Raw genomic sequence first — 21,824 nt, forward strand, 5'->3', positions numbered from 1 at the left:
CTCAGTGATCCAGGTAGGTTCCATAGTGGTCCATGGGCGTATACTAGTCTATGTGCTCTTATACTTGTTCTGATTCAGCGCAATATCCTTCTAAAACTACCCAAGTTCATTAATTTCTGTCCTGTGAATATAACTTTTTTAGTATCAATACAAGTTTTAGTGTCAATTATTATCTGATTTTCCATACTTTTCACAATATCCCTAATCACATTACCTCCAGTAGCACCACACCACCTTTCAATGTTGCTATGTTCACAAGGCTAATGCCAGGTGATCTTTACAGTGGGGTTTATTTTGGGAGCTGGACCCCTCCTCCTCCTCCTCCTCCTCCTCTTTTGGGTGCCAGGAGCTCCACTCACACAGGGCAGGGCAGGACACAGAGTTCCCCCCTAACTTCCTGAGCGCTGGAGGAGAGGAGAGGCAGCTTCCTGTGTGCCTGGGTCATTTGTGTTTATATGCAAAACGGCGCTAACCACAGGAGGAAGTTTACTGGGTTGCTACGGACGACAAGCTCAAACTTACAAAGGGTGCGTTCAAACTCGTCCTGGTTTAGTCCTGATGTAGATTTGTTTGCGCTTGTTTCGTTCCTGGTTGAGTCTGGGTCTGGTCCAAGATTAGTTCCAGTATAGTCCCAGTTTTGATGTGAGTGTGTGCAAGTTAGGGATCTCAAAATCTCGAAATCATGTAACTGGTACAAAAAAACCCAAAAAAAACAAGTCACATTCAAAGGAGAGAACTTAAGCTTTTCTGAAGGTCTTTAGAATTATTTAGAAAGATCTTGAGCTGTATCAGAACAAGTATAAGAGCACATAGACTAGGTGTGTAACGATATCCAAGTCTCACTATACGATATCATACGATATATTGTTAGAACTCTGACAATACGATATCACGATAGTTTGGACCATTTTGGAATCCGTAAGAGAATTTAACTAATTTATCCTCCATGTACATCTCATCAGTTTAACATTGACTCACAAAAGCTATATTTACATTATGATCTTCCCTTGGCATTGGCATACCACTATCTAAATTGTGGCATATTGCTGTCTAACTGGTGCCTACTGGCCTACATAGTCTCACCACACTTGCTTTATAAACCTCCTCCTTTGGAAGATAGTCAAGGGGCTTGAACACTCAAAGACTATGTTCTCTTTTGAAATCATACTATGTTGACTTTTCAAATCCTCCTGGGCCCGTATTATTGATGGTAAATAAACTTCTCCTGCTTAAGACATCCAGTTCGTCTCCAGCCTTTTACTTCCACCCTTTCTTGGACAAGCTGAAAACTTCTACAGCAGAACCTACCTGGACCAATGAAGGATTACACAAATATAAGACCACATGGGAATATACAAGAAAGTACTATGATTCAATGTTGAAAATCACATTCTATTGTCTAAATAAAGTGTTTTTTATTATCACTGTGATATCAGGACTGGTTCAAAGTATCAGGTCTGTTCCTTATATCAAAATCGAGTTAAAAATGTTAGTATTCACTAGCGTGAGTATGAAAGCACAAGGTGTACTTTTTTTTTCCCAACATAGTACTGTTATGAAAAAAGGGTTATCTAAAAGCACACTACAACACTTCTGACACATGCTTTCCTCCATGGAGATGTTACTACTTGTCTGGAATGTTTCACAGTGTGGCATTAGGCTTTTTAATCTTGCATTCCATTCTTACTGAAAATGGGCTGAGCTCTCCACACATCTGACTAGGGATGCACTGAGGTATCGGTTCCATAATATTGGTTATAGTGATGTAACAATAACCAAACCATCGTGATATTGTATCGTCAAAATTGTAACAATAATATATTGTGGACCATCACAACATATCGAATTACAAGTCTGCTTAAATTAAGAGTTATGGTGCAGCAGTAGCTAAAAAAAGACAGGGAACTACATAGACCATGATCCTTTGCTCCATTTTAGTGTAGACTACATGAAGAAATAACAGTTCTAAACACTTTTAAGTCTTAGGTCTTTGGGTTAAGTCTTGTCAAGGCACTTTAAGAGGAAAAAGTAGCATAATAGCTTCCACGAAATATCACAATAAATATTGTACTGTGAGATGTATATTGTGAAAATATCATACAGAGAGATTTGGATATTGTTACATCCCTAATCATGAGCCTCCCCACCATATCGTGAGCTTTCCCATGATATCACAATAAATATCGTATCGTGAGACAAACCGGTTAAGACGATATCCTGGTTGGGCCTTTAACTGGATGTAATAACTATTTACAGGCTGATTATGATTTAGAAAGTCTCATAATATTTGAGCTTTAATTCATGTGAAGTACTTCAGTAGTCATTTGAAGGACAAATAGCAGTTGCGTAACACTATTGAATCTCTTGTGTAATAAGTTCACTGTGTTTTGAGGAAATAAGTGTAATTTTCCGTCCCTACGCTGGTATCAGTTAATATCTGGTATCGGCACACACTTAAAGACAATGTATCAATAGCAGTATCGGAACTGAACATGTGACCTGTGACCCGTGACTTTGCTTTGTAGTGTTATCTGCTTGTCTCCATGGAAAGAGATAAATTGAACATAACTGCAGAACTTACTGTGTACTATTGCTTCATACTTTGTATTTATTCCAGGGCAAAGCACCTAACATCTCCATGGAAACAAGCAGGTGGCAGACCCTTCAGCAGAAAAGTTACATAGTTTCTTAACAATAAATGTGTACTATGTAAATAAGATATTGCAAAAAATAAAATAAAATCAACAGAAACAAAAAAAATCTCATTTAGCCAAAATTATGTAATGTATTAACGCATACAGTTTTAAAAAAATATTATAACATGTCTCACTCATTATTTCCAGTAAAAACATTGGTGTCATATCAAATTTCTATTAAAACATTGCACTATTTAGCTGTATGATGTAACTTTAATGTACCTCAGCCAACACTGCTTACCGACGGTTGTTGTCAGAATAAAAATGGATTATAAACTTGGACCATTTTCATCTCTTAATGGCACGAGATCTTGTTATAAGCACTTTTCTGCCTCGGCCGGACACTGAAAGCCCTTTATATCAACCACTCCCCCATTCACACAAACTCATACATCACTGTGCACTGACAATACAGGCAAGGCGGGTTAAGCATCTAGCCCAAGGACACAACGACAATATGTACTGGAGGGAGCAGAGGTCAAACTAGCAACCGCGGGGTCAGTCAAGGTTTCACAAGCACTAGAGTACCATTCATCAAACATTCCAGTAAGAGTCAAGTGCATACATCGTAAACCTGTCCGTAGGTTTCAGAATGATGACTAAATAAAACCGTTACCATGGAAACAAATCTAAATAGTATATCTTTATAATACTGAAAAGTCCTCAAAGTGTCACCTCTAACATTAAGTTGAAACCAGTGACTAGGCTAGACTGACAGAAACATAGCTACAAATCTTCAGTCACTCAACAATCACTGATAACTCCATAATTGAAGTGTCTTGCTCAAGGACACAAGAACTGTATACTGTATATAGGTCAAAAAGTCAGTCTGCTTGTCTCTATGGTAATGCTTTGCCTGGAATGTACTGCAGTAGGGCATTAAATTCATTCATCTCCATGGAGAAGATGGTGACGCCTTCAGGTCAGGTTACAGGTCAGATCTGTGAAGAGGCAAGCCAGCTCACAGTAAGAATGGAAGCTTTTCCAAGACATTATAGAGCAATGCAAACACTCATAATGAGGGCTGAATGATCTACCTTGTTGGACCGAAAATCGCGATCTCAGACAACACAATTTTGGGAGCGTGAAAGCTGCAGTTTTTTTTGCAGTGCTCCTAATTGACCCAAGTTTTGTCAGTTCATGTCTATTTCACACATGTATGCATCATGAACATTCCTCTATCACAGAAAGAACACCAATATTCCACTGAGTCATGTCCTTTAGTCTGGCATTAGCGCACAAGGAGCAGCTGTTTTTTCAGTGCTTAAAGTTTATGCAAAAAGCCATGTGGTTTTAAGTTTCATTTCTGTAAAATGTAAACAAATACAGATGAGTAATAGTAATAATAATGATGATAATTTGAATTTAAAAAATGAGAATGATTAATCGAAGAAGTTCGATTCGACCTGTTTTGGACCTGGTGTAGTCCTGATTCAGTCCTGGTTCAGTCCTGGTTCAGTCCTGGTTCAGTTCTGGTTTAGACCTGGTTTAGACCTGTTTTAGTCATGTTTTCGTCAAGTTTTCGTCCTGTTTTAGTCCTGGTTCAGTCCTGTTTTAGTCTTGTTTTAGTCCTGGTTTAGTCCTGGTTTAGACCTGGTTTAGACCTGTTTTAGTCCTGTTTTAGTCATATTTTAGTCTTGATTCAGTCCTGATTTAGTCCTGGATTAGGCCCGGTTTAGTCCTGGTTTAGTCCTCCTGGTTCAGGCCATAAATGGCACAAAAGTCCGCTATCTCGATCAGTGTTTCTTCTGCTCACTAAATAATGCTTGTGAAGTGATGACGGATTTTTGACAGTAGTAGTCACACTGGGCACCCGCAGGTACCCGACCCAGTGCAGGTAATTTTCTGTGATGTTTGCAAAAGTTCATGTGCACTGAAACTTGATTTGAAAAAAATCCTGGATGAAATCAAAATCACAATATCTGCCAGAAAATTTGCAATTAAATTTTTCCAGGCAAATCAGTGGAATCACATTACTAATAAATCAACTGTATTTAATCCAAAAATCCATTTCTGTTTTGTCATGTTACCAATAACATAGGAATGAATGAAATCATATACAGCTGTTCTCTGTATTTGACTCGTCCTTAAAGCCACTGGGCCAACCTGGGATCAAACCGTGAAACTCCTGGCTACACAACGACTGTGCCACCTCTGCCACCTGATCTGCAGTTGTAGGGAAGCCTTTTGTGTGAATGGGGCCATAACATTTAGCAGAACGCCTCAGTGAATTGGAGTAAATGACGTCAGTTGGGAGTCGTAATTCCTCTCTCCTCCGTGAGCGTTATCGGCTGCAGCTGTGAGCCATAAAACTCAAAGGTGCTTTTCTCCATCGCCAGAGCACCGAGAGGAACAAGCCTGACTAAAGACGCTGTGTTCTGGGATTATGTTCACAAATTAGACAGAAAAAATAGTAAAATGGAGAAATAGTAAAGGTGGGACAAGACAGTTTCTACAAGACGAGATGAGAAACGAGATTGGGACCACGAGAACTAGACAAGATGTGATTTTAACACAATTCATAATAAATCAAAATAAATATTAATGTTGTGATTCAGTTTTTTATGTCATTGTAGCACTGTTTGGTACAATAGCTTCTCAAAAAATGCAGCTTGCTAGCCTTTTTGTCCAGTCACAATGTAAAAACATGGGGGAACAATTTTATTAGATAATTTTTCTTATGTGTGCATGATCTTGTGGTGATTTTGTCTTGGGACTTTGGACTTTTTAGCATATCAGTTATCTTTAAATCTCCAGCACAAGCCGATTTTTTCAATCTGCTGACCCTCCACTAGAAAATATTTTTCTAGTGGAGGGTCCGCCACCTGCTTGTCGCCATGGAAATATCATTGGTTTGTCTAGACTAGTGTTCCACAGTACAGGTTAAACCTATTTAAAAGGGAGAAAAGCAGGGTAGAGCACTACGCTACATTACAAATCAGATCTGTGGAGAGTTAAGAGAAAATAATCAAAATCGGCCCAAAAATATCAGCAGACCTTATCGGCCATCGGTTTCTCTGATTTCTAAACAACCCGTATCAGCATCGGCATTTCTGCTAAAATGCATTTTCTTTTGTTATTGTTTTTTCTTCTGTTATTTTAGTGCTCAAATTAACGGAATACTGTGTAACTTTCTGGAGTTGGCACTCTCCTGCATGATTCCTTGGAAACAGAAAGTTAAAGCACCATGCTTCAGAACATTCTCCATGGAAAGGTTCATACATATGTTTTATTCCATATTCCATAATGTGGAATATTATAGTCAAAGCACATTTCCATGGAAACAAGATTAGAGTCCTTCCTCCAGGTCAAGAGTCAGGTTTGTGGAGATGTAGGCCTGCTCACAGTAACACTGCACATTTATACTTTTTCAGTAAGAATGTAACAGTAAATAAAATTCAATTATATTATATCATTAAAAGTCTCACAATAATATCAAGAGCTGTCAAAATATATCAAATTACAGGTTTCTTTGTTTAAATGCATAGTTTTATAGTAGGAACAGCTAATAAACATGGAAGGAACTACACAGAACATGATTCATTTCAGTGCAGACAACATGAAGAAATATGTTTTTTAATTTAATTCTTGGGATTATGACAGGAATTATTCATACCAAAGTCTTGTCAAAGTATTTTAAAAGCATATTTCTACAATTCTATTAGGCTCCCCAAAATATTGCAATAAAAATCGTACTGTGAAATTAATATTGTGATAATACTGTAGTGTGAGATTTGGATATATCTTTACATCCCTATTTTTCAGTGCAATAAAAATCTCCATAATGAAAAAAGTATTATTGTACTCTTCTATGATAAGCTAGTCTAATCTCTCCTGAATACTAAAATATTATTAAATATTTCGCTCCTCTGCACACCTCGGTTTCAAACCTGAGTGAGTCGTAACAATAGGCCCGGTCGGTCCCAGAGGAGGCTGAGTTTCTGCTCTATTTCCCGCTCAAATCTTCAGTCACCTGGACCACAGCAGCTACGTAACCCATGTGTCCTAAATACCACTTATTACAGATGTAACAACGCATTCAATGCCCACTTTAATTCACGTTTGTATAGTTTTATAGTAGGACTGGAACATTATCTTAACTTCAATGTGAGTAGTTGCAATTAACAAAAGCTGCAGTAATTTTTAGGTGATATAATAATGTAACATAGTGGTATTTTTCATATTCTTGATGTGATGATTTCATATTGTGTTAAGAGGGGCAAGAGTTGATTTTTCCTATATACAAGAAAATGGGAAAAACTCTCTCTAGTATATGAGTATACTTGTATGTGTATATAAAATAACTAAGTAAATAAATAATGAAAATGAAATAATGTTTATAATAATTTGTCCTAAGACGCAGGACACGCTGGAGGGACTATGTTTCTCGGCTGGCCTGGGAACGCCTCTGTGAGTCCCTGCTTAGACTGCTGCCCCAGCGACCCGGCCCCGGATAAGAAAATGGAAGGATGGATAATAATTTGTATGGATATATGCAATCAAATAAACAAAAACAACATTTTGGTATTTGCTATGAAATATCCAAAAGGTAAATGCACAGATACTGGACCTGATCATTTCTATTACTGACTAGGCCCAAGAACTCACTGTATTACAAAGCAAATCTGCTGAACAATATTCATAGTAGCTGACCCCGTCCGTAATAAATATTCTCTACATGTGATTCTATAAAATGAGTTAAGATCTGAATATTCTTTTATATTCCCATGTGACCTTATATGTGTGTAATCCCTCAGTGGTCCAGGTAGGTTCTCTAGTGGTCCATGGGTCTAGTCTATGTGCTCTTATACTTGTTCTGAAACGGCTCAAGATCATTCAAAAAATTTTCAGGAAAGCTTCATTTCTGTCCTGTGAATGTCCAATGAGTATCTAGTTTCAATACCATTTTTAGAATCGATTAGTATCTGATTTTTTTTAAATTTTTTGACAACCCTAGTAGTACATAATTGTGGAAACATTATTCTTGGAACAGCACAGTAGTGAGTTGTTCCCATTTGCACTGTGAACTAACTCTTGATTTGAAAATATAAAGTGTAAATTTAAAGAAAAAAGCAACAGTCAGAACTTTCAAAGTGATTTAGCCCGTTTCCAGTACTATTTCCTTTGAATGTGCATTATTAGAATGAGATGCCGTACAAAATCTCTTCTCTTTTAAATTATATTTTTAATTTTGTCCAACATAAATGTAACTATGTCTTTTTGTAATAAATGTAGAAAATTCTGACTTGAGTGCTGGTAAATTATCCAGAAGAAAACATACAAAATTGTGTTGTAAGCCTAACAAATGAGCCCATATTCTAGCTCATTCTAATTTGTGTAACCTTTCCACAACATTACACCACTGTGAACATGTTACTTAAAGGTGCAGTACCTGATTTTTACTGTCTTAGAAATGTGAAAAACAGAACTAGTTCATTTTAAACAGTTTGCAGTAGTCGAAAGTTATTGCTCTCTTACCTTATGCATTCTGAGCAACCTGATTATTCAACATGATGAGTTTATAAGTACTTTTCACTACTTTCAGAGACCAGAGCAGAGTTTCGCCATCATCACTGTAAAGCTAACAACAACTAGCACTCTAACATGCACTTCCTTATTATCTGACAATAAAATACTTATAAAACACTATAATTAGACTTAGACAGTACGGAGCGGACCTTTTTGGCCTCAAGAGCTGCTTATACAATATATCTTGTACTGGGGCGAGACAAATGACCGTTAACTGGAATATAATTAAATTGGTTGTATTGGGGTGGACTGATACTTTACAGCTGATGTCATCAACATTCTCTGTGGGTGTGAAGCTAACTGGAGGCACTGCTCTGCCAGACACGCTGTATTGACTGTAATCTGAGCTTTATTATAAAACAATCTGACCAGAAAGAGCTGACATAGCTGGAACTACAACAGGCGGTGTTATTTGTGCTGCTAAACAAGTCTCTCACACATAAAATTACAGTTTTTCAGTTAGTCACTCTTATGTTTTTTGTTGAAAATCAAACACCTAAACAGGACCTTGAATGTTTGCATCAATCACAGGCTCCTAAAATAGCCGGTTACATCTATATTAACACATTTTTTTTTTTACCAGTGTTCACTAATGTACGCATGTGGAACACCCCCATAATGTCGCTGCAAAGTATCAATAAAAGTTCACAAATTTCCTCCTGTTCTGACTTGGCTGAAACATTTACAAACATATTAGCCCTGGTTTGGTCCTGGTTTGAGCCCAGTTAAGCCCTGATGTAGACTTGGTTTGGTCCAGTTATAGTCCTGGTTTAGTTCCGTTTTAGTCACAATTTGAGTGTTGTGTGTTCAAGTGCGAAGTTTCAGAGATTAGTCAAAAAATCAGCTGAAACAATGATTCACTCTTGGTCACAAACTCTCTTCTGCATTGGTACGAGGAAGTCAAAGATTTCAGTGACAGTTTTAGCTTTTACTAGTGAACACATCCCCTTAATGACGTAATTATTCATTAACATGATCTAAAATGAGTAATAATGTACTTTATAGCAAATGATGCAGTTATCACATTGTAATTACCACAGTGAGTATAACATTTTCTTATATTATTTATCATTAGCACATGCCTCAATTCAAGGACCCAGTTTTCAACCAGATGTCTTGATGGCACTGTTTGAAAAGCAAAGATTCAGATTTTTCAGATATAGATAGAACATAGAATAAATAGCCTACATTTTACCATCATAAGTTCCGAGTAGGGGAGCAAGTAATGATTATTTTAGTATAAAACGCTATTTTGAGTCAACTAGTCCAACAATAATTTCTGTTTCTATTAGGGGTGTAATGATATCCAAGTCTCAAGATACGATATCCAAGTCTCACGATAAGATATCCAAGTCTCAAGATATGATATCGTCAAGGTATGAACCTCGCGGTATGATATTTGTTGCGATATTTTGTGGAGGCTAACAAAACTGTTGATATGCCACTTTTTCCTCTTAAAATGCCTTGATAAGACAAGATTCCGAAGAACTAAGGCTTAAAAGTGCTTAGAACTGTTATTTCTTCATGTAGTCTACACTGAAATGGAGCAAAGGATCATGGTCTATATAGTTCCCTCTTTCTTTTTTTAGCTATTGCTGCGCCATAACTAATTTAAACAAAGAAACTTACAATTCAATATATTGTGATGGTCCACGATATTATTGTGAGAAGTTTGACGATACAATATCATGATATTTCGGTTATTGTTACACCCCTAGTTTCTATACATTTTCAAATAAACATTGGAACATGTTGACAAAAGGCTTCTAGATAGAGAATATTTACAAATAAAAAATATTATGGATGAAAATGAGAAATTATTGATTCTTTTTATTTCAGTTTAAAGGTGCACTAATGTAACTTTTCGGTTAGTGGTCCGTCACCTTCTTCTGTCTATGTAAATGTCAGTACTCTTCTTGAAATGTTCCACAGTATGACATTAAACATTAACCTTACATTTACAGGTGGCCTTATTGGTCAAAAATACTTAATAAAACAGGAATTCTGATAGTAAGCAGGATTGTCACTCCACAGATCTGACCTATCACTTGGTATGGTTTGGTCTCCATGTTGAAAGAACGTTTAATGCCATACTGTGAAACATTCCAGACAAAGCAATAACATCTCCATGGACAAAAGCAGGTGACAAACCTTCCACCAGAAAAGTTACACAATGCACCTTTAAAGACGCTGAGTATTTATTATAAAAGATATTTAGGCATCCAGTTAATAGAATTACACTTTAGTATTTATATTAATTGTCAACTAGTCACGATAACAAATTTTGCAGTACTATATATTTCTTGAGAAAATATAGACGGTAAACATTAGTATTGAAACTAATTTATGCCATTGACAAATAACCATAAAATAGAACTATCCCCCCAAAATATTCTTAACCTATAATAGGGTTACAAAACTGCAGCAACAGCAGAATTAGACACTGTAGTAGTTAGTTTGTGTATAATGAGTCATAGAAGCGATGTTCAAATCTAATCGTAAAACATAAAAATAACAACAAGTTCTTCACTAGTACTTCATTCAAAAGAGATAATATTTTATTCTAAATTACTAAAGAGGCCATATTACATTATTTTCTGATCTATGTTATAATGTTGCTTCTCATTACAAACATGCATAGTTGTGTTTTGTTTCATTCACACATTTACCACACAAACCCTGCATATTTCGAGTTCTTTTCTCAAATAGAAAACACTGTTCCACCTTGTGATGTCATGTGGTAATAAAGGAAATACAGGAAGTGCTCCACTACAGTTTTAAACTCTATACACCTTCATAATAATTTCAGTTTTAGAATTCCAATGTCTGTTGAACTAAAGGTAAAAGGTAGGTGTTAACTTGAAAACTACTGCTTCATGACATCAAGGTGGAACATTTTGAGCTTTGGAGGTGTAGACCGACTAATAAGGACTAACAAGAACGGCTTATTTAAATGTGTGAATGAGACAAAACACAACTGGAGTAAGGTGACCAGAATTTCAGAAAAGTTCTTTTGGTTGTTGGTAATAATAAAATTGTGAAACGAGTGTGTAATTAAGAAAAATTGTTATGCAGAAACCATTCATGACTAACATGTGAGCCAGTATAGTAACATTATCTTTGTGTTTTGGTTGTTTTTAAGCAGCTTTTCTGTATTTCACCTAAACAAATGACAATTTATGCCTCTCTTTACTGTTGGCAGGTGTCAAATTGGTCAAAAATAGGGATACTTGAGACATTTCTTGTATAAAACTGGAACAAATCAGTGGTTTTGGATAAATCTGCTGGGACAGGGGACACAAGTCTCAAAACTGGGACTGTCCAGGGTAAAAAGGGTCATCTGGGCACCCTAAACTGGAGGTGTTTTTAAGGAAGTAAAAACAACATTGTAATATGGCTTAAAACTGACAAGCGCTGATTTCATGTAATATAGGACCTTGAATCTGTATAGCAGCACTCATAATTTCTCTTCATTCTAAAACCCAGGGATTTCTTGGCTTGGTGCCTGTGCACTGCTGCCCTTAGCGCGCTCTCCTCCAGCATCTGCACTAAACTCAAAGTCAAAAACACACATGCTTGAAAATCTCTGCAGTCAATTGCCTTCTCCCTTTACTCACCGTGTGTGTAGATGTTCCCCAGTTCGTTGTGCAGGTAAAACAGGCTCTTGATGCAGTCTTGCACGGAGGAGATTGGCCGGTATCCCGTTAGGACGTATTTATTGAACTGGAGATGTGGAGGTGAGTTTGCCCAGTCCAGAAGCCGGGGTCCATTTAAAAAGCCATAGCAAATAGCACAGTTAAAATCACACCTCCGAATAAATAAAAAATCGACTGCACGCCTATGTACAGGTTGAGCAAGATTATTGCCACGAAAACCTTGTGGGATACCATTTGTGGATCATTAAATAAAAAATATTAGATTATTTAAAAGATGCTGTTAGCCACTTAGCTCGCTGCTAGCATCAAGTCTTTGGAGGGGGGCCAGGGATGAGAGAGACATGCTTGCAACTCGGCTTAGCTGTCATGACTCCTCTCGATAGTCCCAGAACATAAAGTCACATAAAACACATCCAGGTCCCATGGTTATGCCCGAAAAAGGCGCTTCTTGGCCGGCTGGATTAGCACCAAAACGCCGCCGCTTGAATGAATGAACGTGTGGATGCTGAGGTCCAAGGATGAGGTTCGGTCCAGGGTTGCCAGATATCACGGTGGAAACGAGCAACCGAACCTGTTTTTTGCAAATAAATCCAAAAAGCGTAAATGTTGTTAAAAGATCTAAATTGTCAATAAATTCCACATATTAATATAAATCTAGTGTATTTCCCATGCAACTGTCTCCTCCGCTACTGCTCCCGCTCTGTGCTCCCTCATTATGCTATTTATGGCCATACAAACTGTGCATTGGAGAAAGAAGATCTAATTGTGGTATTGTTCAAAGTAAACCATCCTCGATCCATCGTATAATCAGATGCTAGCTGCTTTCGTAACGGGCTCTGGAGCGGAGGAGAGCCGCCGTAGATGTGCACAGATTTCCCTCTCTCACTAGCAAAAACATCGGTCACTTGGCTATCAGCGCCGTCCCGGGATGAAACTAAAAATACCGTGGCAAAATGGTACGATCTCAAAACAGCGCAGCCACTGTCGGTTTGGTAGTTTTATCCCATGGCTGGTCCCGGCGAAATGCCCGGCGCTTTGCTGCTGTATTCCCTGGAATGCGGTGTCTCCCAAGCGGCCTCAAGTCCCCTCCTGCATCGGATCGCTCGGGTCTCGCGTATTTTGCATACACTGGAGCAGTTCCGGTTTTCCCCATCACAATAAAACTATTACAACCGTAAGAGAAAGAAGGTTACAAAACCGTGGAGTTGTGTTTTGTTTCAGTCACACATGTTTAACACACAAACCCGGCACGGTGGCTGAGTGGCAAGCACTCATGCCTCACAACAAGTTTGTCCCGTGTCTGGATGGGTTTCCTCCGGGCACTCCAGTTTCTCTCATCAAACCAAACCAAAACACACTACAAGCCTCCAGGAAGAACAGTTGATAGTCAAGGTCAGTTAAATACAATCAATCAAGGAATCTGCCCAGGGACGACAGGTGGAAATTAGCTCTGGTGCTACAACCTGGTACAAGGCATCTCTTCTGTTAAGGTTAAGGTTTTTAAACTCCAGTATGGTGGCCAAGCCTGGTCAGATCTCAGAAAGCTAAGCAAGGTCGGGTCTGGTTAGTACTTGGATGGAAGACCGCTTGGAAAATCAGGTGCCACAGTATTGGCAAGATACCGCTGTTGTGTCCTTAGGCAAGGCACTTCACCCGCATTGCCTAATATGAGGGACTGGTGATGATCGGAGGGGCTGATAGTGGAGATTGGCAGCCTTGCTTCTGTCATTCTGCCCCAGGGCAGCTGGTGCTACTGGTAGCTTACCACCAAGTTTGAAGTAAATGAATAATGAACTGTAAAGTGTCTGAGTGTCCAAAAAGCGCTATATAAAACTGATCCATTATTATTATCAAACATTTTCACTAGAATCATTTGGATAATTTCAGTGCTGGAATTGTCAGTCTCTTCAGAACTAGAGATAAAATGTAGCTGCTAACTTGAAAGTAGTGCTTCATGACATCAGAAGATGGAACAGAGCATTTTGAGCTTTGGAGATTTACATAAAGCAATGATGCAGGATTACTCAAATATGTGAATGAAACAAAACACAACTCCAGGTCTGTTTTTCATTGCTAAAAGCTCACAGGAGTCAATTTCTCCTAATATAGAACTTTTAACTGTCTATAATATATATACTATGTTACATTACATGCTGATACTGCTGAATGGAATAGGTGCATGAGACAAATACGGAACACGTCTTTTGTGGTGGGTTGGTGTGACTTTTCCATCTCTTAAAAAAAAAAAAAGCACACAAGGTTGCAACAAATGTAAAGTAATTTGAATGCATTGCTCACATTGCACCCGGATTTGATATCTGAATGTGTTTGATATTTACATTTTTTTTTTTTTTTTTTTTTTTTTTTCACAGAAAATACAAGTGAATTTATGTATTATGGTAGATTTCTGTAAGAAGAGGTGGCTAACTGGTTCTTGGTGGCTGGTGGTCTTGTTAAAAACCTCAGTCTAGTTTCTAAATCACTATGTGTTGATATGTGCAAATGAAATGACCACAGTGGGACAAAACTACTCATGCAATTACTTTTAAAGAGAGATGAAAACCTATTACCTATTTGCTTATAACTACAAATATTCTAGTGCTTGTTTTTTTATTTTTTTTGTTTTTTTGTTTTATTTTATTTTGATAGTGAGATCTTTCCACTTCCTGTTGGAAGTTAAACATTTGACAGTAGTTTCAAGCCAGTTATCTGTATATGTAAGCAATGAATGATCCTTTAATGGTGTTGTTCAGAACAGTTGAATCATTTGAAAACATTTGGGCAAAAATCTATGAATATTTAGAATATTTAGAATAATAATATGATCAAAATGGGGCAAAGAACATGTGACAATTTAATGTAATTTCTCTTGTTGTATATAGCCTTATATATTTGATGTATATTTCAAATAAACAGATTTTCTGTAATAAAATGGTTGAATACAGATAAGTGCACTCTTGTTTTGAAAATATTGCACAATGTTAGTTTTTTTTACAAAGGCAAGTTGCAGCCTGCAGCAGAGGCTCAGAGAAGGCTAACTACCATTTAGTTTAGATTCTTGTTCTGTTTTTGTCAGTGTATGTTTATCAAGTAAAGGTCAAAGCTCATGAGCATATAGGCTAGGGTTATTTATGTGAGAAAAAGGTCTCTGTGACATTAGTGGGCATTACAAATATTACATGGGCCCACAGCATAATAACAAAGGTTTGTAATGTAACACTTTGTGGTGAATATAAGTTTTATTTATTTTTAGGTTTACTTTAAAAGTCTTAAGGGTCCTGTAGTACACAAAATTGACTCTTGTGAGCTTTAACTCATGTTATAATGTTGTTACTTCATCAAAAGCACACCTATAATTGTGTTAATTTCATTCACACATGGCTTAATAATCCTTTATTTTTAGTCTCTGTTCCACCTTGTGGAGATTTTGTGACGATTCAAAACCACACCTGACCAGAGTATAAAACAGAAACCTTCACTGTCAGTCTCTAAGTCAAATCGACGCATGCTGACAAGACACAAGTGAGTATTCATTTGTGTATTTTTAAATAACTTTGCAGTTTATTCAACCGATTCAATCTTTGGTGTGATTTTGGCATTTAGCTTTTGGTGTTTATAGAGCTTGAATTGCAACACGCAGTTTAGATAGTTAGTTAGTTTATTTGTGTATACTTTTGTTTCTTTTAAACACTTGTACGTCACTTGGGTTCCACTAGGAGTTGGCTCAGATTTCATAATTCAATCCCAAACATCAATTGTGGTAAGTTGCAAGTGTAGCCACAGCCCAGGGAGCTAGAGACAATCTAATAGTACCAATCACTCACACACCACATTCATACATAAGCAAGGTGAAGTGTAAAGAGGACCATTCTCTCCGAGCCTCTGTCCTCCTACAAGTTTTTTTATGCAGGCCTATGTGAAAAATGTTGTTTTTAGGGCGGCAACAGTTAAATAACTATAAAAGATTGAGTACTCAACAAGAATTCAAACCCACTGGTCTGATGAGCACCTGCGTGCGTAAGTTTTGATCCAGTCCAGCACTCCAATATTGTCATTTTTAACTGTAAAATATTATCTTAAATGTATTTTGATAAATGTTATCTGGACTACCATAGACTGCAGACTACACAGACTCTTACAACAAAGGCAGTGTTTTGTATATATTTTTATGTTTTATATATATGTCACTATACTATATATCAGGGCTGTCCAAATGTTTTTCACTGAGGAAAACATATTGAAAGACCAGTGTTGGACAGTGATTCCCATTGCTGATTTTACACAGCTTTGACAATGCCTCTGTACCTTTAATAAGGCAAAACCTAAGCCTGTATCACAATGCAATGTGATGCTCTAAAGTTAATAGTGGCAGAATTACTAGTGCTGTCCAATTATTTAAAATTGAAGTTTAAAAACTCCAGGTGTGAATGAATAATGAATTGTAAAGCGGCTTTGTGACATATATGTCTGTGAAAAGTGCTATGTAAATAAACTTACTTAAAAAATGTATCAGATTAAGCACACTTTTGAAATATGATTAATCACGATCAATTGCACTGCATGCTGATTTTAATTTTGTAATTTAATCTTTCCAATTTGAACTTTTTTTTTTTTAACGAAAATATTTTTATTTACTATTCCACAAATCTAAATCCAACTGGCCATAATTTAAGTCTAAAAGTTTCATTTCATAATGTATTAGTATAAAAAAATAAATAAATAAAAATCAAACTTTATTTATAAAATGTTCCAGGTTAATGTAAATGACCAAACAACAGGTTTAGTGGGGCTAAAGGCCTTATGCCCCCTGGGCCATAGTTGAGACATCGCTGCTAAGCCGTTTCTGTAATTGGTTGATAATTATCATTAAGTCAAGATCTTGGGTAGAATTACCTTGTTCAATATTTAAAACCTATACACAGTGAGAAATATTAACCATTAATTAATTAACCATTGGATTCAGCGCCTTTCAAGACACCAGAAGTGCTTTACAGTGCATTATTTATTAACTTCACACTCAGTGGTGGTAAGCTCCTATTGTAGCCACAGCTGCCCTAGGGCAAACTGACAGAAGAGAGGCTGCCAATCTGCTCTATCGACCCTCCAACCACCATCACCAACATTCACTCACACCACTTTCATACTAGGGCCTAGGCAATCTGGCTGAAGTGCCTTGCCTAAAGAGCTTTTGCCATTGGTGCCCCACTGTGACATGTGATTTTCCCGGCGATCTCCCATCTAACTACTAAACAGGCCTGGCCATTCTTAACCTCTGAGATTTGATGAGATCAGCTTTGACAAACTGGTATGGCCAAATATACCACACATGTCTGAAAATCAAACTAGTGTGAATGGATGGGATGATGGACTTGATGACTGTGCCAACCTCTTTCATATTATGTTACTGTTGTTAATAAGGAAGCTGAACTATTGTCTATAAATTAAATAAATTCTGTATATTCTTAATTACTTCATTATTCTTAATTTTCTTGATTTCACAGTTTGTGTCGTCACTGCATGAAAGCATGTTTCTTCTCATTGTCGGCCTGTTGTTCCTCACTCATGATTCCCATCAGCACTGCACAGATGGAAATCCCAAAGAGTGTCTGGAAGCTGATTTTGCTCCTGGGACTAATTTGGGAGGAGAAGGATTTGACGTCACAAATGGAGCAAAAAGGAGCGTATGTGATTGATATGAAACAGTGGAAGCGTAAAGATAAGACCTGTACCCTGTGTTCAAACCCGTATTTGGAAAATAAAAAGCAGAAGCTGCCTCTGTCTGTGGTGGACTGGAGAGCAAAGCACTCATGCAGCGCCAAAGTGAACGGACAGCTCCATAAGTCCAGTGAGTCTCTGGTTAGCTCAAGCAAAGCGTCCATCGAAAACAACTGGAAAAGCAGCTTGGACATCTCTGTGGGAGCTACAAGTGCTCAGTTAACGTTAGCAGGTACACATTCCAAAATGGCTGAATATTCCATGGAGAAAAGCAAAACCGATAAATACAGCTTCTCCAGCCAGAGCATGTCGTGCGAGTACTACAGGTGAACTTAAAGCTTTCATAATTAGCCACAAATAAAGATAAGTGCACTATTAGGAATACTAATTTATTTCCATTTTCAGATACGGGATCTCCAGAACTGCAAAAATGCACCGTGAATTTCGTAAAGCAATAAATCAACTTCCCAAAGTGTACAGCAAAAACACCAAAGGACAGTTTTATGGACTGATTGACAAGTTTGGTACTCACTACATCACTATGGTAATAATAATATTTATTAATACATGTGCATTTTAATTAAAGTAAATGCACTGTCATATATGAAAATATTTCAGAACAGTGCACTACTTGATTTGGAGGGTCTGCCACCTGCGTGAGATATTATTGCTTTGCCTAGAATGTTCCACAATATGACATTTAATGTATTTATCTCCATGGACACAAGTACCAGGCCAATTCACACCAGATCTGCAGAAAGGTGACTCCACTCACAGTAAGAATGCATAGTTTCCAGGTATTTCTGAGCAATAAAAACAATTGTAACTGAATAAAAAAACAAGACAGATTGGTTTAATATCATACTGTAGAACATTCCAAGCCAATGCAATATCTCCAAGGAGACAAGCAGGTGGCATGTCTCCCACAAGAAAAGCTGCATAGTGAACCTTTGCCACCATAAATCTTTTGTCTCTGGGAGACATTCTAGACAGAGCTAAGAGAAAGATAAATGAATTCCCATATTCGTGCTTTTGGACAGTGGAATGAAGCAAAAATAGCAGAGGATACCTGTCTCCCCCAACAATAATGAAAAGAGTTAGTTGTGTGTTTCAGGTGCACATTGGGGGCAGTGTGAAGTCAGTGACCAGTATCCGTGAGTGTGAGGCCAGTCTGCAGGGTCTCAGTGTGGAGGAGGTGCAGGCCTGTCTGGAGGTTGAGGCATCTGCCAGCTACGGCCAGTCTCAGGCTCGGGCTGAGGTCAAACACTGCAAAAAAGACATCCAGCAGTCAGAAAAGAAAGCCTCCTTCTCCAGCTCCTTCAGTGACAGGTATGACTTAGTAAGTTTTTTATTTATATAGCGCTTTTCACAGACATTTGTCACAAAGACGCTTTACAGAGCATTATTCAGTCACTCCACACCCAGTGGTGGTAAGCTACTATTGTAGCCACAGCTGCCTTGGGGCACACTGACAGAAGCGCAGCTGCCACTCCAATTGGCACCATCTGCCCCTCCAACCAACACCATCACACACACCACTTTAATACTAGGCAATGTGGGTGAAGTGCTTTGCTTAAGGACACAGCAAGAGTTTTTGCCACTGGCACCCCCCTGTGGCACCTGATTTTCCCATAGGTCTCCCATCCAAGTACTAACCAGGCCCAGCCCTGCTGAGCTTCAGAGATCTGATGGGATCAGGCTTTGACAAGCCGATATGGTCACAACTTAGAAAGGTGTTTATGCAAGAGTAGGATATGTATCAGGTCTGTCAGTCATTTGATCATTTGCCTGGCAAAGACCACACATGGTCTTGCAATATTTTACATAGACAAGCTAATCAGATAAATGCATGTCAAAACAAACATGGTGGTCTACAAGTAAAAAAGGACTGAAAAGCAGCACAAAGGTTTAGTTTGTTTTCATACCTGACTGTGTTTACTGCTCACTAGTGGTTTTCTTCAGTGTCATTTGATGTTGCTGTGACCTGTCTTGAAGCTGGTGTTCTGTGGAAATGAGCTACCAGCAGCCTAAATCAATTCACGCTACCTTGTCGAAATAAGCTACCTTACAGTTGTATAGATCCAATAAAGCCAACCTCCCCAGTTTTACAACATATTTCTTTGGATTAGAGACAGTGGGTTTTACGCTGTTTGCGCACAGTGATCAGATTTGATACCTTAGTTTTGTAAAATTTCAACTCATTTATATGAATATGCATAGGTAGTTCATTTTGACAGTCATATTATACTATCAATATTATCAATTGTCTCCAACTAAAGGTAGCACATATCGACAGCCATCAAATAACGCTCCCACTGTAGAATCATCATAATTCACTCATTTATATGAATATGGGTAGAGATAAGAAATCTTGACAGGCCTATATCTTCTCCCAAAAAATGCATCCACTGGAGGGCGCACACCTCACCTTTGTGGTACTGGGGATATTGAAGATGGGACAATTCCATGCATTTCAATTTTATTTATATAGCGCCTTTCTAAACAAAGTTACAAAGTTTTTCACACATGGAAACAAATAAAAATACAATGTTATGAAAAAGATAACAACAAAAAATTAAATATTAACTATTTACTACACTATTACTACACTATATATACACTATTCAGTTATCTAATTCTGTCGCAAAACATCCGGCTCAGGTAGCCCAAATTGACAGGTAGGCCATTTCGACAGGACACCGGAAGCGCCCACATGTTCACTTCCTGTTTGGAATGCAGTGGCTGGCGGTTTAGCTATGTCCATTTAGTCTATGGTATGAACATGTTTTGTGTGTTTTCCAGGTTCACAGAGATTAGAGGCGGTCACACCACAGAGCCCGACCTGCTGTTCTCTGCAGATAAAGAGCCTTCGGCCTACAAAGACTGGCTCAGCACGTTGCCCCAGAACCCAGACATCATCTCATACTCCCTGGACCCTCTGCACATGCTGCTGCCCCCCAAGAGCCCCTCCCACTCCAACCTGCGCTCTGCCATCAGCCACTACATCCTGGAGAGAGGCCTGTGGAAGAACTGCAGCACCCCCTGTCCCGCCGGAGTCAGAACAGACCCTCGGGACCCCTGTGTCTGCCAGTGTCACAACAACGCAGGAGTAAACCAAGACTGCTGCCCCACTCAGAGAGGTCTGGCCCGGGTGATCATCACTGTGCAGAGGGCTACGGGCCTCTGGGGGGACACCACCACAGCCACAGATGCCTATGTAAAAGTCTACAAAGGAAAGACATTGTGGAGGTCAAGGGTCATCTGGAACAATAACAACCCTTACTTTCATTACGTCGCCGATTGGGGCAACGTAAATCTTTTAACAGAGAATAAAGTTAGATTTGAAGTGTGGGATGAGGACAATAAATGGGACGATGACCTTTTGGGAGAGTGCAGCAGAGTTCTTACGGCTGGAGTTAAAGAAGATGTGTGCAATCTACAACATGGCCGACTGTTTGTCAAGTGGCAGGTGCAGTGTACTCCGAGCCTTACTGGAGACCTCTGTAAAGATTACAAACCTATGCCCATCAGTCCCACTCTGAAGGGCTGGTTCAAGTCCCGTAATGCCCATCCCGTTCCCAAGGCCCTGCTGCTGCAATGGGGCGTGGTCATGAACGGGTCAGAGAACAACCAAACCAGAGTCTGAGGAAAAAGGTTAAAATTTGAAAAAAATATATGATTTGCCTTTTGTATCAGTATAACAAGAAACAAGTTGCTAGCCTGGTCAGTCAAGGCTACTTTTCCTACATTATTGATACTTTGCAATGACATCACACTGGACTTGTTTTACATGTATTTCTATGATTTAATATTCAGCAGTTACCATGGTGACACAATGCATTAGCAAACACAAACACCTACACTTAAACATTACACCCCAAAGAAATGTTGATAGCATCAGCTGCAAAGTATCAATACAAAGATAGTACCAGGTCTTGGGTCAAATGTTGTGGTGGTAGTAATTTTAATTTTAATAGTAACAGTTTTCAGTTATTTCTAAATGCTTTTACATTCTTGTCTATGTTTGCTTGATAGTAGATATTAAAAAGTTGCTTAGTTCAATTGTACTTATATAAAACCTTGTTAAACAACTGCTTTCAATGATATTAAAACTCACATGCCATTTACCTTACTTTTGTGTAAGGTATTAATTCATATTTCAACTAAGTATTTCTGCAAAACACCGCAGCCCTTTCCACTTCACAGAAATGATCTGTCTGTGGTGGTT

The 21,824-nt window shown here is 38.2% G+C and overlaps 2 protein-coding genes across 2 annotated transcripts in view; one reads left to right on the top strand and one right to left on the bottom strand.

The window, feature by feature from the left end:
- The window catches only part of paqr4a (progestin and adipoQ receptor family member IVa), a 29,872-nt gene extending 16,908 nt beyond the window's left edge, over positions 1–12,964 (bottom strand). Inside the window, 2 exon segments of the mRNA XM_020933240.2 lie at positions 11,843–12,004; positions 12,007–12,964. Of these exon segments, the coding sequence (XP_020788899.2) occupies positions 11,843–12,004; positions 12,007–12,115 (271 nt within the window). The 5' untranslated portion in view covers positions 12,116–12,964.
- Positions 12,965–15,290: 2,326 nt separating this feature from the next.
- Positions 15,291–21,723, top strand: LOC110167746 (perforin-1-like). Its single transcript, XM_055152742.1, is given in 6 exon segments — positions 15,291–15,403; positions 17,383–17,540; positions 17,542–17,922; positions 18,002–18,140; positions 18,711–18,925; positions 20,399–21,723. Coding segments are annotated over 5 exon segments (1,713 nt in total). The 5' UTR covers positions 15,291–15,403; positions 17,383–17,406; the 3' UTR covers positions 21,243–21,723.
- Positions 21,724–21,824: the final 101 nt, after the last annotated feature.

Source organism: Boleophthalmus pectinirostris, unplaced genomic scaffold (genome assembly GCF_026225935.1).
Source record: "Boleophthalmus pectinirostris isolate CB_2022bp ecotype Guang Dong unplaced genomic scaffold, ASM2622593v1 HiC_scaffold_17, whole genome shotgun sequence".
NCBI lineage: Eukaryota > Metazoa > Chordata > Actinopteri > Gobiiformes > Gobiidae > Boleophthalmus > Boleophthalmus pectinirostris.